The sequence below is a fragment of the Crocodylus siamensis genome, chromosome 15 (genome assembly GCF_052110815.1).
Source record: "Crocodylus siamensis isolate JL-2025a chromosome 15, ASM5211081v1, whole genome shotgun sequence".
NCBI lineage: Eukaryota > Metazoa > Chordata > Crocodylia > Crocodylidae > Crocodylus > Crocodylus siamensis.
Genome location: NC_143409.1, coordinates 52,036,555 through 52,050,076, shown reverse-complemented (window position 1 = coordinate 52,050,076; position 13,522 = coordinate 52,036,555). Strand labels below are relative to the sequence as shown.

The 13,522-nt window shown below is 54.4% G+C and overlaps 1 protein-coding gene and 1 non-coding gene across 3 annotated transcripts; one reads left to right on the top strand and one right to left on the bottom strand.

Moving 5' to 3' along the window:
• Positions 1 to 838: 838 nt before the first annotated feature.
• On the bottom strand, positions 839 to 947 carry TRNAL-UAA (transfer RNA leucine (anticodon UAA)). The gene is made up of 2 exons: positions 910 to 947; positions 839 to 875 (listed from the first exon to the last, which is right to left on the bottom strand). It is a non-coding gene; the product is annotated as a tRNA-Leu (tRNA).
• A 5,048-nt stretch (positions 948 to 5,995) lies between these two features.
• On the top strand, positions 5,996 to 9,151 carry LOC149852805 (uncharacterized). 2 transcript variants are annotated; one of them, XM_090029819.1, is made up of 2 exons: positions 5,996 to 6,135; positions 6,681 to 9,151. In XM_090029819.1, the coding sequence occupies exon 2, from the start codon at positions 6,692 to 6,694 to the stop codon at positions 7,646 to 7,648; it is 957 nt and encodes a 318-aa protein (XP_089885945.1). In that variant the 5' UTR covers positions 5,996 to 6,135; positions 6,681 to 6,691; the 3' UTR covers positions 7,649 to 9,151. The 2 variants fall into 2 exon arrangements, with proteins under 2 accessions (XP_089885945.1, XP_089885946.1); XM_090029820.1 differs by lacking the exon at positions 5,996 to 6,135 and adding an exon at positions 6,146 to 6,409.
• The last annotated feature ends 4,371 nt before the right edge of the window (positions 9,152 to 13,522 follow it).

Here is a 13,522-nt window from a genome sequence, read left to right as displayed (position 1 = left end):
TTAGTTTACCCACCCTTCACCAGACAGTGAATTCAATCGATCAATGGTCGCTATCCCCTAGGTTACCTGGTACCTGCAGACCCCCCACCAGGTCATCCCCTGTAGCTAACACCAAGTCCAGAGAGGCGTTTCTCCTAGTAGGATCGCATACCTCCTGCGTTAGGTGGAGGTCCTGTATGCAGGTTAAGAACCTATGTGAACGGTTAGATTTGGCCGACTGCTCCTCCCGGCACATACTAGGGTAGTTTAGGTCACCCACGACAGCTGTATCTCTTGACGTACGATCTCTGAGACCTGTCTGGAGAACTGCAGGTCTAGCTCATCCTCCTGGTGTGGCAGTCTATAGTAGACCCCCACTACCAAGTCCCTTTCCCCCTGACCCCCTTGTATCCTGACCCACAGTACCTCAGTTTGGCCCTCCTCCGATCCCATCTTGATTATAGAGGATGTATATTGTTCTTTAACATAGAGAGCAACACCCCTCCCCACCTTTTATCCCCTCTTTATCCTGTCTGCACAACCTGTGACCCTCAGTGTCTACCGCCCACTCATGAGTACGGTCCCACAGGGTTTCAGTTGGTCCATCCAGGTCCAAGCTGTTGCTTGCAAGCAGGAGTGCAAGCTCCTCCTGCTTGGTCCCCATGCTCCTACCATTAGTGTAGAGACAGATAAGCCCCCCAATGGGTGCCCTTGGTACCCCCCTGTCCTGATGTCTATTGGGCCCCTTAGTGCTTACCAGCTGATCCAGTGCACTGCTTGTGGCTCACTGATCCTAGGTTCTCCTTATCCTCTGCTTCCCCATTTCCTCATGAGCCTAGTTTAAAGCCCTAAAAAGGAATGCCAGAAGTGGGATTTGAACCCACACCTCCATACAGAGACCAGAATACCCAGAAGAGGGGAAGACAAAGCCTTAAGTGTGGCGCCTTGGACCACTCGGCCATCCTGACACAGGGGAGCTGCATTTGCTCCCTGCTCTACTCCTGACCTGGGGTAGAAGCCAGGCATTCCCACTTTGGTGTCTAACCCATTAGGTTCCCCTCCCCTCCTCTCCCTCTCCAAGCTGGGGAGAGAAACCAGGAGCTCCCTGCTGTCACTCCTGTTTTGTCTGTGTTGCTCCAGACCAGCCACGGAGACAGGAGTGGGGTGGGAGGGGGCGTTAACCCTGAAAACCGAGGATTCAGGACTAGCCTAGGGAGAGACAAGACACCTTATTTGCTGAGTGACAGAAAGGTTTTCATTACTACAAGTATTCAGAGTCAAGTCAAGTGAGTCCAAGCCAAATCAAAGCCCAATAATTAGCTACAAGGTGATGATTTCTCACCAAAGAGGCGGTCTGTTTCTCTTCAACTTCTTGAGCACGCAGGGCGCAGGAGCAGCCCGTGTCAGGGAGATGTCTCACTCTCGCGCCCTGCTAGAGGTCTCACCGCTTTCTTATACCCTTAGTCCAGCATCTTCCAAGCATCCTTGGAGTTGTGTAAATCGAGAGAAAGTCCCAAGCAGCAATTGACAGGACAATCCTGGTAATCAGACTGCTCATGACTGGTTCTCAAAAAGTCCCAGTTTGAATGAATTACCTTTCCCAAGGACCTGGGGTTATCCAGTTTGGGCCATCTCAAGAAAGTGATTCACAACCAGGAAAAACACAAGTGTCCTTGGAAAACAAGGTGAATCACAAAACCAGAACTAAATCAGGAGGAGACACCTATTACATATGGAGAATGTCTCTTCTTGCACATAAACACAAGCTAATTTCAAAAGCAAGAGTTACCATACTAATCAGTCAAGGACAGACATTTCACACGGTTACATAGCAGACAACCAGGAGCCAGCTGGAAATCATCACGAATATAGAAGATAAGCTGGAAGGGATACCTCATCATGTCTTCTCAGATGGCCTAGCCATGAACTTGCGTCCTCTTGCTCGGTGCAGTCAGCATCAGCATTTTTTATTTTAACTTTTGTGAGTAGGCCCCAGCTTAGCATGAGTTTTGGTGTCATCAAGGGGGCACAGGCAGAGTTAAGAGGGGGGCCCTAGTGGGGTGAGGGATCGTGACCCAGTATGTCTAATGCATGCCCCTCAGCTTTGACCCTTTTCTTGGGCTGCATGTATGGCTGTCTGGGCCCAACCCTGCTCTACGGCCACCCGGGCCATCTCTCCAGACCCCCGTGCAGTGCAGCGGGGGATTGCCATAGTTCCTGCCGACTGTGCTCTTGGCCCTCGGCTGTGAGAGCTGGTGTCTGCTCCATCCAATCCAAGGGCCAGTTACTCCAGTCCCTCTCCCCTAATCCCCCCACCGCTAATGCCCATGTCACTCAGTGCATTTCCCCAAGCCGTGGGAGGGATGAGTCTGTTGTTGCCTGGAAGCCCCAGGAAACCCTGGAGTCTAAGACAGCCTTGGTCTGTGCAGTGACCCCTGTTGGGAGACCCAGCTGGAGGGGGGAGTAGTTTGGGGAAGGGCTCTGGATTACTCCAGGATCACTGTGTGGCTCTTACTCGGCTGCTCTGCCCACCCGAGGGAGCTGCGTATCAGTGCTGGGTGATCCGTGCCTTGTGGCTTTTCCGAAAGGCCACCCCCGGGCTGCTGCACCCCAGAGGAGCACGGTCGGGATTCCCAGGGGTGCCCTGCTCGCAGCTCGTCACACTGACTGGGAGCCGGTGGGAAGAACCAGTCCTGTTCCCTGCTCTGCTTAGGTCTCGGGTTTTGAATCTCAGGCAGACGCAGGCGCAGGGGAGGGGAGCCGCGGCAGGTGTGTTGGGGGCTCGGCCCTTTTGCTGCAACCCAGCCAGGGCTGGAAGGAGGCGGCTGGCCATGCTGAAGCCACTGCCCATTTTTGTTTTGGGAATCCGCTCCTTGCTCCACCCAGGGCCTTTTGGGGAGAAATGTGAGGGGAGGAATGGGAATAAAATATGCCCAACGGGAGGGGAAAGAAGGGGGAAAATCCCCAAGGCAGGAGTTACGGGTTCATGAACGAGAGTGAACGTTTTTAAGGCCTGTAATGCACAGTGTGCCAGCCGTGTTGTCTGACCTCGGCGCTCCTGGCCAGCTGAGTCCAGAGGGTGCAGGCCTGCCTCACACAAGCACTGTCTAGGCAGGCTGGAGCCGAGGATGTGTGGAGATGCGGCCTGTCCTGCTGCCTTGGGCAGCCCGTTCCACTGGTCCGGCGCTCGCCCCATCCCACAGCAGTGGCTGGTGGCCAGCAGCAGCTCGTCTGCCCAGAACCGCCTGCTATCGATTCTTCCTCCGTACGATTAACCCGGCATTTACAACCCGCTGTTCTGCTGCCTGCGATGAGTCACTCACAACTCGCAATCCGGTTACCTCCCAGGAGACGCATGCATGACTCTTCAACCTTTTCCCAGGCAGCTCCTTCAAGGCCTAGGATCATTTTGGGGGCACTGTGATAGGAACAGGCTTCTGGTGGCTGCACCAATCCTGCCCCACTCCAGCTCCTTGGTGTATCCCCTCATTGTTTTTCATGTCACGTCTGGATGGAAATGTTATTAGGTTGGGAGGCTGTCCCCAAATCCAGGAGTGGTCCTGGTGCTGCTGCCATTAGCATCACTTAACTTACTCAACTGGACCTTGGTCCTATTCACCACCACACCTTCAGTTCACTAATAACAACTATTTTGTTGGCCCTTCTGGCACCACTCATGCCATGCTGGCACTAGGCTAGGCTTATGGACACCAATTTGGCCCTAATCACCGTAGAGGCACTAATCATGGCTTCCAGCCTCCCCCATAGCCACCCCCATGCCTCATGGGTCTTACTCTAATTCCACTCACCTGCTCAGGGATCAACCCCTTACTTCCAGCCCCTCCACTTGGGCATCAGCCCCTTGGTCCCTAGCCCTTGCAGGGCTGCTTCCTCACTCCTGGGGTTAATCCTCATTTCTAAGAAAGAGCAGGGTCTAGTGATCAGGGTACCACTGGGTTTCTCCCAGACTTATTTCGCCCAGCCCTCTTTACCATTCCTTACTTCTGCCCTCCCCACTTGGATGGGGACTGGTCTATAAATGCTCTTTGGCAGCCTGCCGTAAGACCCTCCAGAGCCTAGGAGACAGAAACCATCAGAGGAGAGTTTATCCAGAAGCAGTGTGCCTTTTCTCCTTCCCTTCAATATGCCTGCTCTGATGTAATTACAGGCTAATCTGAGTAGGAAACAGGGAAAGAGCCGAACCCAGACCCAGCCCTCTCTGGGAAGCTTCTGGGAGAACAAAGACTCCACGGCTAATGTGGCTTAATGCGCAAGTGGATGGTGCTCAAATACAATGGTGATGAGCACAGACTAAGGCCTGATGTAGAACAGAAGTTTAAATTACAGCAAGATGTGTGAGTGGGTCGGGATGCATCCCCACACATTCTGTGATAGCTCACATGTTTCTCAAGCTGATGCTAGGGAGTGCCGTGCAGCAGGGAATGGGCTGGAGGTATCAGACGCGGGGTGCTCACACCAGCGCCCCTGTGCAATATGAGAGGGTGCTGTGCGTGAAGATGAGTGGCGCTCAGTAGAGAGCCCTCTCCCCTCACCAGCAGTGCTGACCTCAATGCCAGGGCATGGTGCTGGGGGAGGGGGTTGTGCTACAGGGAGCCCCATGACTAAACACCACCAAGAAGCAGATTGCAGTTTGGAGGAATCAGAGGCATTCGTTTGGGGGGGGACTGAGACGTCGGGGGACATCCATTACATTCACTTCTCTTTCCAAAACGGGGTGGAGACTTTAGCTTCCTTCTTGTTCTGGTCATACCACACCAGCACTGTGACATTGGCAGCTCCTGCTTTGAACTCTAGCCAGCACCCATCGGCCTGGACAACAAGCTGAATATTGTGTAAGTAACGGTACGTTTTGATGTCCTGCCTGAAGTCCACCACCAGCTCCAGGGCCTGGCAAATGGTGATGGCCAGGCCTTCGGTCATCATCCCATTCCTCTCTAGCTCATTCTTCTTTGCCAGGACATCAATTGGCCTCAGCTCATTATTGCACTGCACTGTGTCCTCCATGCTGAGGCCAGGGGGTTGTTTGTGATCTGTCTGGGAAGTCTCAGAGCACCTGTTTGGACCCACAAAATGAAACAGCATGAAGCAAGAAGAGGAAGGCGTTTATGGGGTGGGGGAAACAGGATGTCTGCTGTGGTCCAGAATCTCAGTTCACATCCAAAAAAACCCTCAGGTTCATCCAAAACACAACATGGGGGCTCTGGGGCCTCGGGGCAGGGAGGAGCAGGTCAGGAGTGAGGGGCACTGGGTCGGGACTGGCCATCAATCTTTACAAATGGGCCCTGGTACAAAAAAGTTGAGAAGCACTGATTGAGAGGTCCTTTGACGGCAGCACCACCCGGGGGCAGCTTCTGTGTCTCCCAGCAGTAGCAGTCGGTGCTGTGGATGGGGCTGCCCCAGCGCAGTCACAGGTGCCGACTTATTTTTGCAGCGGGCCCTGGGGGGGGGGGGGCTGCAAAATGCACATGCACGGGGCCTCTTGCGTCCTGCTCCCGGCAGTCTCAAGAAGCCCCTTGCAGGCTGGAGCACTGCCCTCCTGCAAGGGGGAACCTGTCGTTTCCCTATTCCTGCATGATGCTGCGAATCCAGGACAAATGCTGTCCCACAGTCATGCAACCCGGGACCGAGCCTTGAGGTTACCATTGTGGGACTGTCCCACCCACTAGGGTGGGCGTCTCCCAAAACCCACCCTAGTGCCCCTCCATGCCCGCCTCTCTGGGAGTGCTCCTCCCCAGCAGACTTACCTGCAGGCAGCTGGGCCCGAGCCTGCAGACCTCTTCTGTTCTGTTTCTTTCTCCCTCCCTCTTGCCCAGTTCAGGCCTCAGATTTGCTGCCCTCAGCCCCTGGGTGAAGCTGGGAGCAGATTCGGGAAGGGCAGCAGCTTCAGCACAGTAAGGGAGCATGGCCAGCTCCCTGCCTTCAGCCTTAGCTCACTTGCTGCCAAAGGGCTCTGCCCCCCCGCCCACGGCAAAAAACGGAGAACAGAAACCGAACAGCCTGGAGTCCCTCCCCTTCTGGGTGTGTTTCTGTTTCGGAGAAGGATGCCCATCGGGGGCCAGGTCCTGCTCTGGTGACGCAGCTGCACAGATCAGAGGTCCAGGCAGCCCCACACGCAGGCCCTGGGCAGAGGCAGGGGTAAGTAGCGGCCCCTCACCCTGCCAGAGCCCCCCAGCCGGCTGCCCTCCCCTCTCTGCTCTGCCCATGCCTCCCTCCCAGCCTCCAGCCACAGCAGAGCGCAGCTGTTGTCGGTGCCAGCGACAGGCCGGGCGTGCAGCGCTGCAGAGACCAAACAGCCATTAGAGGATGGAGCTGGGCTCTGGGGAAGGGGAAGTAAGCGCAGTGAGCTAGCGCTGCGGGTTGGGACTCCTGGCGACTCTCCCCCGGGCGCATTGCAGGGCCACTAGACCTGGTAAGCGCTGGGGTGTTTGCCGGGAGCCTGGGCGCAGGTGCCTGCCTGCCTGCGCTCTGCTGTAGCAGGGGGCCTGCCCTGCACTTCTGGATTCGGTGTCCAGCCGACCCCCAGAGAAACACCCGCGACCTCTGCACTACCCAGGTGGCAGATATAAGCTTGGAGGCGGGAGGAGAGTGCGGCAGGTTAGGCGTGGGAGCTTGGGGAGGAGCGTGTGGGTGCCCCGGTTCGTTGTCACCCCACACTCCTTGCTCCCTGTCTTGTCTCCCAGCCCTTGCCAGGATGAAGGACGATGGGAGCCTGTCAGAGTCCCTGCTGGTGCCTGGCCAGGAGGGTGGTCCCTGTGGACACTCCTACAACAAGAAGCACGCAGGAGTCTTCGGGAGAGTCACGGAGGCCTGGGCATCCTGTTGCCAGGTGCTTGCAGCACTGACGTGGGTCCGAGGCCTGGCTCCTCTCAGTTGGCAATGCTCTGTCAGGAAGAGCAAGCCCTCACCTCGTGTGTTGTTTCTGTTTCGCACTCTCCTGATCGTCACGCTGGCTCTGCTCTGTGGGATGTGGTTCTTCTCAAGCCTGTATAGGCACCAGGGCACAATGGGCATCGAGCGCTGTGGGCAGACCGCACCCTGCAGGCAGCCAGAGCCGCCCCGTCCCCAGGAGCTGAGCGTCGGGAGCCTGCTGAGAGCCCGGAGCCAGGCCCAGCGCCCGGGGGCTGTGCGGGACTGCCTGGACGTGGCGCTGCGCGAGTTCGGCCGGGAGCCGCTCGTGGTGCAGCGCAACGCCCGGCTGATGCTGCACTGTAATGGGACAGCCCAGGTTTTCCAGTCTGGGAAGGGGCAGGTCCACATCGAGGTGGCCTGGATCGCTGGCAAGGCGGAGTACAACGTTCAAGTCAACAGCACTGAGGCCTATGTGTCCAGGCTGAAGCTCAGACAGTTCCCCCTCAATCTCACCAGCCTGCTGAGTGTCCAGGAGGACCTCATCACCCGTGGGGCCCCGGAGCTGGTGAGGCACTGCCTGGAGCGGGCAGTGCACGAGGTCTCCGGGGAGCTGGAGTGCCTGCTGCAGGACGCTCGGCTGGTGGTGACGTGCGGGGGCGCCGATCTGACCTTCGTCTCTGGGGAGGGGCACAGAAAGATGAATGTGTATGCGGATGGGAATGGGACGGTCCAGTACTGGGAGCAGCCGGTCGGATGGTCAGTGTGGCTTGCCCGGCTACTGCATAGGAACTGGTGCTGAGTGTCAGGCTAGGAGTGACAGAGCCGGGTGGGGAACTGGGGTAGGGTTGGCATTTGGCATCAGGGGGCCAGATCCCCACTGTGGTGAATTTGCTGTGGCTCTTTCAGACCAAATTTCCAGGTGGTGTCAGACAGGTTCCACTGGGCTGCACTGATGTAAATCAGGTACCCGCTCTTAGAGTCCGTATGCCCAGATCCCCTCCTGTGTGTCCATGACAGGTCAGTCCCATTGTGGTGGGCACAGCAGGGGTAGAAGTACAAAGCCAGCACTTCTGGCTGTATCTTTCCTGTACCTGGCCTAGAAGGCAGGGGAGGACACAGGGCACCGGGTTATGTTCCAGGCTCTGCCATTTTAAGCTATTCACTTTTCGTCTGATTCCCTTTTCGCTGGATTCATTTTAACCAGTGGTGCTCTACCATCTGGGCCTGTAGGCTGGGGGAGTGACACAGGGTCAGTCGGCAAGCCAGATCCAGCATGGCATCACCATGCAGGGGTGGTTCATGGGTGCAGTCCAGTACTCTGGCCTGGCCCTGTGTGTTGGATCCTGCTGTGGAGGAACACCGTGTGCCAGATCTGGCCACAGGTCCACCCTGCACACCAGCATGGTCTGGCAGGCAGGCCCATGTCACTTAGCACACAGGACTCCCCATGGGGGAAGAAATTTGGCAGTGGGGGAGTGGTGTCAGGATTAATTGCTGCAGCTCGGGGAACAACTGATGCTACCACTATTGCATTTAAAAATTGGTTTTAAAAACGGGTGCTTTAAGAATTGACACAACACTGAGTTGACTAATAGCAGGAAGGCTTGCTTTAATAACTACCAACAGTCTATCAAACTAAATGACAAAAAAAGACTCTTTCCCAGTATCAAATGAGCTATTGCAGAACTCCTGGTACATGCTTAACTGCAACAGTGTTTTCTTACCAATGCAGGCAGGGAAGCTTGTGCAATCTTGCATTCTTCACTGAGCAGGATACTTTGCTGGTCAAGCTGGGTGCAGTATGGCTTCTTGATCCTTCCTGGGCTGCACACCTTGCTGGCAGTTCTGTTTTGCTTTATACTGTTTTAATTGTATAGTTCCAAAGCATTCCTTCTTCATAGTTGGTTAACCAAAGTCCGAAAAAAGCAAGGAGGAAAAGGGTGATCTCATCATATTACAGTTGTTAAATAGCCTGGCTCCTGTTTTTGGATTTGTCTAGGTGTGGAGACTTGTGTTTCTCTCAGCCCCTGAAGTTACAGGTCAATTAAATGTGATGGGCCTTGAGCGGCCAAACAGGATACTTACAGGCATTGGTTACCAGACCTTTCTTTGGGTATTTATCAACAAGGCAAATTTGCAATAGCTGGTGATGGTCTATTTACAAAATACCATACCTACACTGAATGACTGAGACATTTGTAACACCTAGATACTGGATACCTGTTTTGAGACGTGTGGATGCCCAATACAGAACCTCTTTCCTGTATTCAATGCACATTTTCCAGCGTTTGCTTGAAATGTATATTTAGTCTTTTGTCTTCTTTAGTTGCTAGTTCAGTTGAAACGTATATGTAGTTGCCTTGCCTTCTCTAGTTACACCGGCTCCACCTCTTCCTCTGGCTTTCTTAGCTTGGAGATACACAGGTGATGAGTGGGTCAGGTCTCTGCAATTTTACTTTTAAAGGAACCATGACTGTTATTATTTTATGGCATCGGTCTGCTATTGGGTACCACAAGCTCCTCTCTCTCTTATGCCTAACGGCATGCTTTCTCCCACACTGCCTTTTTCTTCACCGCAGTCACATCCATAGAATTACCCACCTGTCCTCAGGCCCACATTTAAAAAAAAATTTAAAAATTCAACCCATTCACAGAGGGGCCTGTGCCCTGCAAGAGCCTGCCATAGGCAGCCACCAACATCCCCCTTTCCCCAGCCAGCATGATACACAGCTCAGGAGCTGCAAGGAAGGCTCCAGGTCTGATGGCTTTTTGCTGCTTGGGCCTCAATACTCTCACACACTCCGGAGTCAAAAATGACCAAAAAAACCCATTCTGGCACCCACAACTTCCCCTTCCTCACACACACTTCGAGTACTCCGATTGAAGCAAGGGCTTAAATCTGATCCATGGCGAGGCATGCCCAGGCCCTAACTTTCCGCCCCGGACCCTAGCCACTACTCCGTTTGGTTCAGGGGACCGTGGTAGCCTCCATGTGTCGTGTTGCAAAAAAACCAAAAACAACAAAATCCTGGAGCCAAGTGCACAGGCACACAGCCAGGCACCAACTTGCGCCTCTGAGGCCGCAGAGTCGGGGGACTGTCCCTTATGGCACACAAGTAGGAGAAGCAAGCCATTAGCAAGTGGGCAGACGAGAACCTGATGGTGTTTAACACCGAAAAATGCAAGGTTCTCCACCTTGGGAGGAAAAACCTGCAGCATCCTTATAGGCTCGGCAGTGCTATGTTGGTTAGCACTACAGAAGAAAGAGACTTGGGGGTCATCATTGACCGCAAGATGAACATAAGCCTGCAATGCGATGCTGCAGCTAATAAAGCGACCAAAACGCTGGCTTGCATCCATAGATGCTTCTCGAGCAAATCCCGGGACGTCATTCTCCCCTTGTACTCGGCCTTGGTGAGGCCGCAGCTGGAGTACTGCGTCCAGTTTTGGGCTCCACAATTCAAAAAGGATGTGGAGAAGCTTGAGAGAGTCCAGAGGAGAGCCACGCGCATGATCAGAGGTCAGGAAAACAGATCTTATGATGACAGGCTGAGAGCCATGGAGCTCTTTAGCCTAGAAAAGCGCAGGCACAGGGGTGATCTGATGGCCACCTATAAGTTTATCAGGGGTGACCACCAGGATCTGGGGGACGTTTGTTCACCAGAGCGCCCCAAGGGATGACGAGGTCGAACGGTCACAAACTCCTGCAAGACCGCTTCATGCTGGACATAAGGAAGAATTTCTTTACTGTCCGAGCCCCCAAGGTCTGGAGCAGCCTGCCATCGGAGGTGGTTGAAGCACCTACATTGAACACCTTCAAGAGTAAATTGGATGCTTACCTTGCTGGGATCCTATGACCCCAGCTGACTTCCTGCCCTTTGGGCAGGGGGCTGGACTCGATGATCTCCCAAGGTCCCTTCCAGCCCTAATGTCTATGAAACCTCCAAGAAACAGACTGCAATATGTAGGCACCAGAGGCATTTATTTGGGGAAGGACTGACATGTGGAGGGACATCCATTGCATTCATATCTCTCCTCTTCAGGTGTTGAAGACTTTAACCTCCTTCTTGTGCTGCTCATACCACACCAGCACTGTGACATTGGGAGCTCCTGCTCTGAACTCTAGCCAGCAACCATCAGCCTGGACAACAAGCTGGATATTCCCAGATAACCAGTGCACTGGATGTCCTGCTTGAACCCACCACCAGCTCCAGGACCCGGGAAATGCTGGTGGCCAGGCCTTCGGTCATCACCCCATGCCTCTCTAGCTCATTCTTCTTTCTCAAGATAGCAATTGGTGTCAGCCTATTCTCACCTTGCACCATATCCTCCGTGCTGAGGCCAGAGGTTCATTTATGATCTGTCTGGAAATTCACAAAATGAAATCATCATGAAGAAAGAAGAGGAAGGTGTATGTGGGGTGGGAGAAGGAGACCAGGATTTCTGCTCTGGTCCAGAATCTCAGTGCACATCCAAAACAAAACTAAGGTTCTTGCCCACCCGGAGAAAAAGAAAACCCCAGCTTTGATCTCAGTGTAAGCAACACAGCAATCCCTGCCTGAGTTTAAGGACAGCCTGAAACCATTGCTCATGGAGGGTGGGGTGAAGTTCCCCTGCTTTAGCTTCTCAAATCCCAAATCTGAAACCTTCTTACCACTCTTTGCACACCACGGTTTTCCCTGTGGATCAACGCGGGACATACAGCAGGAAGGAAATGGGTTGCTAAGATCTCACTCATGCCTGCAGTAGCAGCATTTTTGGCTGAGTTGTCATGTTCTTTGGGGGTTACAAAGCTGGGAGGTGCAAAGCAGGGGCAGGAATCCCATCCTCCTACTTCTCCGTATCCACAGTGCAGCATTGCCTTTGGGCCCCGATGACGATTTAGGGCTCATGATATTAACAGGCAGATGCAGATCCAGGACAAGGGGCATGAGCATTGGCAGAATAACACATGGGGCAGCAGGGGTCAGGTACAGGGACCCCTGCCAGTCAGGGACCTCTGGATGCCTGGGTTCCCTTGGGAAACCGCAGGTTTCAGGGACGCGGAGCAAGGAGGAGAGACCAGCATGTGCCACCCTACCTTCAGCCCAGCTGGATCCAGCCAGCCTCCCCAGGGGCAGGGAGCCTGCCCCACCCTCGGCAGTGGCAGCACCAGGAGGAGAGGGGGCCCCTCCCTGCTCTGGAGTCCAGTTCTGGGGTGGGGAGGGGGATGGGACCTTCAATTTTGTGTTTGTCCAGAGCCCCAGTATACCTTTATCCACCCCCCCGCTTGCAGCCTCCAACCTCCCACACTGGCAAAGTTTGAAGCTGAAGCTCCCCTGACCCAAGACAGCAGCAGCAGCAGCAGCAGCAGCAGGGGGAAGAGGATGTACAGGGGGGAGGGACAGGGGATTCTCATCTCTTTTCAAGACTTTAAAAAATCCCCAGAGGCTCCTGCAGCAGGGTCCAGTCCGAAAGCAAGGCACAGCCCCGCTACTGCACCTGCTCGGCACCCGGCTCTGCTAGTAAGTACAGTGTTTGCCAACCAGGAAGCAACTAGGAAGTACAGTCTTTTGCCAACCAGGTTTGCATTCAGGGCACAGCTAAAGCAAAGCCACCTCGCTAGGCTAAAGACGCTGCTCCTCGCCTCCCTGCTGGGGCACTGTGGGCCTGAGGCCACCCTGCTGCCTAAAGCAGTGTTGCTCAACCGGTGGGTGGAGACCCAAAAGCATGTAGCAAGAACATATGAAAGCGTCATGGAGAAACTTTAAAAATGGATTCTCCTTTAAAGGAGAAAAAGCATGGGAAACTGTGGCTTTTCCCTGGCAGGCTGGCAGCGCTCCAACCTGCAAAGTGCTGCTTGGGCCCTTGCTGCCCTATGGGGGCAGGGGTAGCAGGTCAGGAGTGAGGGGCACTGGGTCAGGGCTGGCCATCAATGTTTACAGATGGGTCCTGGTACAAAACAAGGTGAGAAGCACTGATTTAGAGAACCTTTGGTTCCAGCACCACCCAGGGGTCAACTTCTGCAGTGCTTCCCCCCCACTTCCTCCCCAGCAGTAGGAGGTGCTGCCAAAAGGGACCCAAAATGAGGGTGACACAGCCCCTGTGCAGTCACAGGCACCGACTTTAATTTTTGTCGGGGAGAGGGGGCTAAGATGATGCCGCCCCCACCCCCCGCCCAGCTGGCAGTGCAGCAGGACCAAGACTCAGAGGCAGACGGGATGCAGGGAGTCAGGAGAGAGACAGCACCCATCCTGCTCTGTGATGTACTCAAGTCTCCCATCCTAACTACAACCAGACCCAACCAGGGTGAACACAACTGCTCTTAGCACCCCTCACTGATTATCCTACAGGATGGGCCCAACCCACAGAGGTGAGGGAGAAGCAGCACCATGACCTGCAGAGGCAAAAAAAGCACCACATTTGCTACTGATTCCTGAATGCAGATCCTACTCAGAGCATCCCACATTCAAACCCTAACCTCACCCTCCCTGCATTCACTTCTGTTTGCTCCGGAGGGGCAGGCCTGGTCTTGTTCACGTGCTGCTGTGCAGAAAAGGTGCATGTGAGCAGGAGCAGCTGGGGAAATTGCTGAGAGGACACAGAGAACAGAGAAGGCAATGCTGAGCCTTCGTAACAGTATCATCACTTATCACCAGAACAGAACTGAGATACCTGGGAATGTATCGCAAAG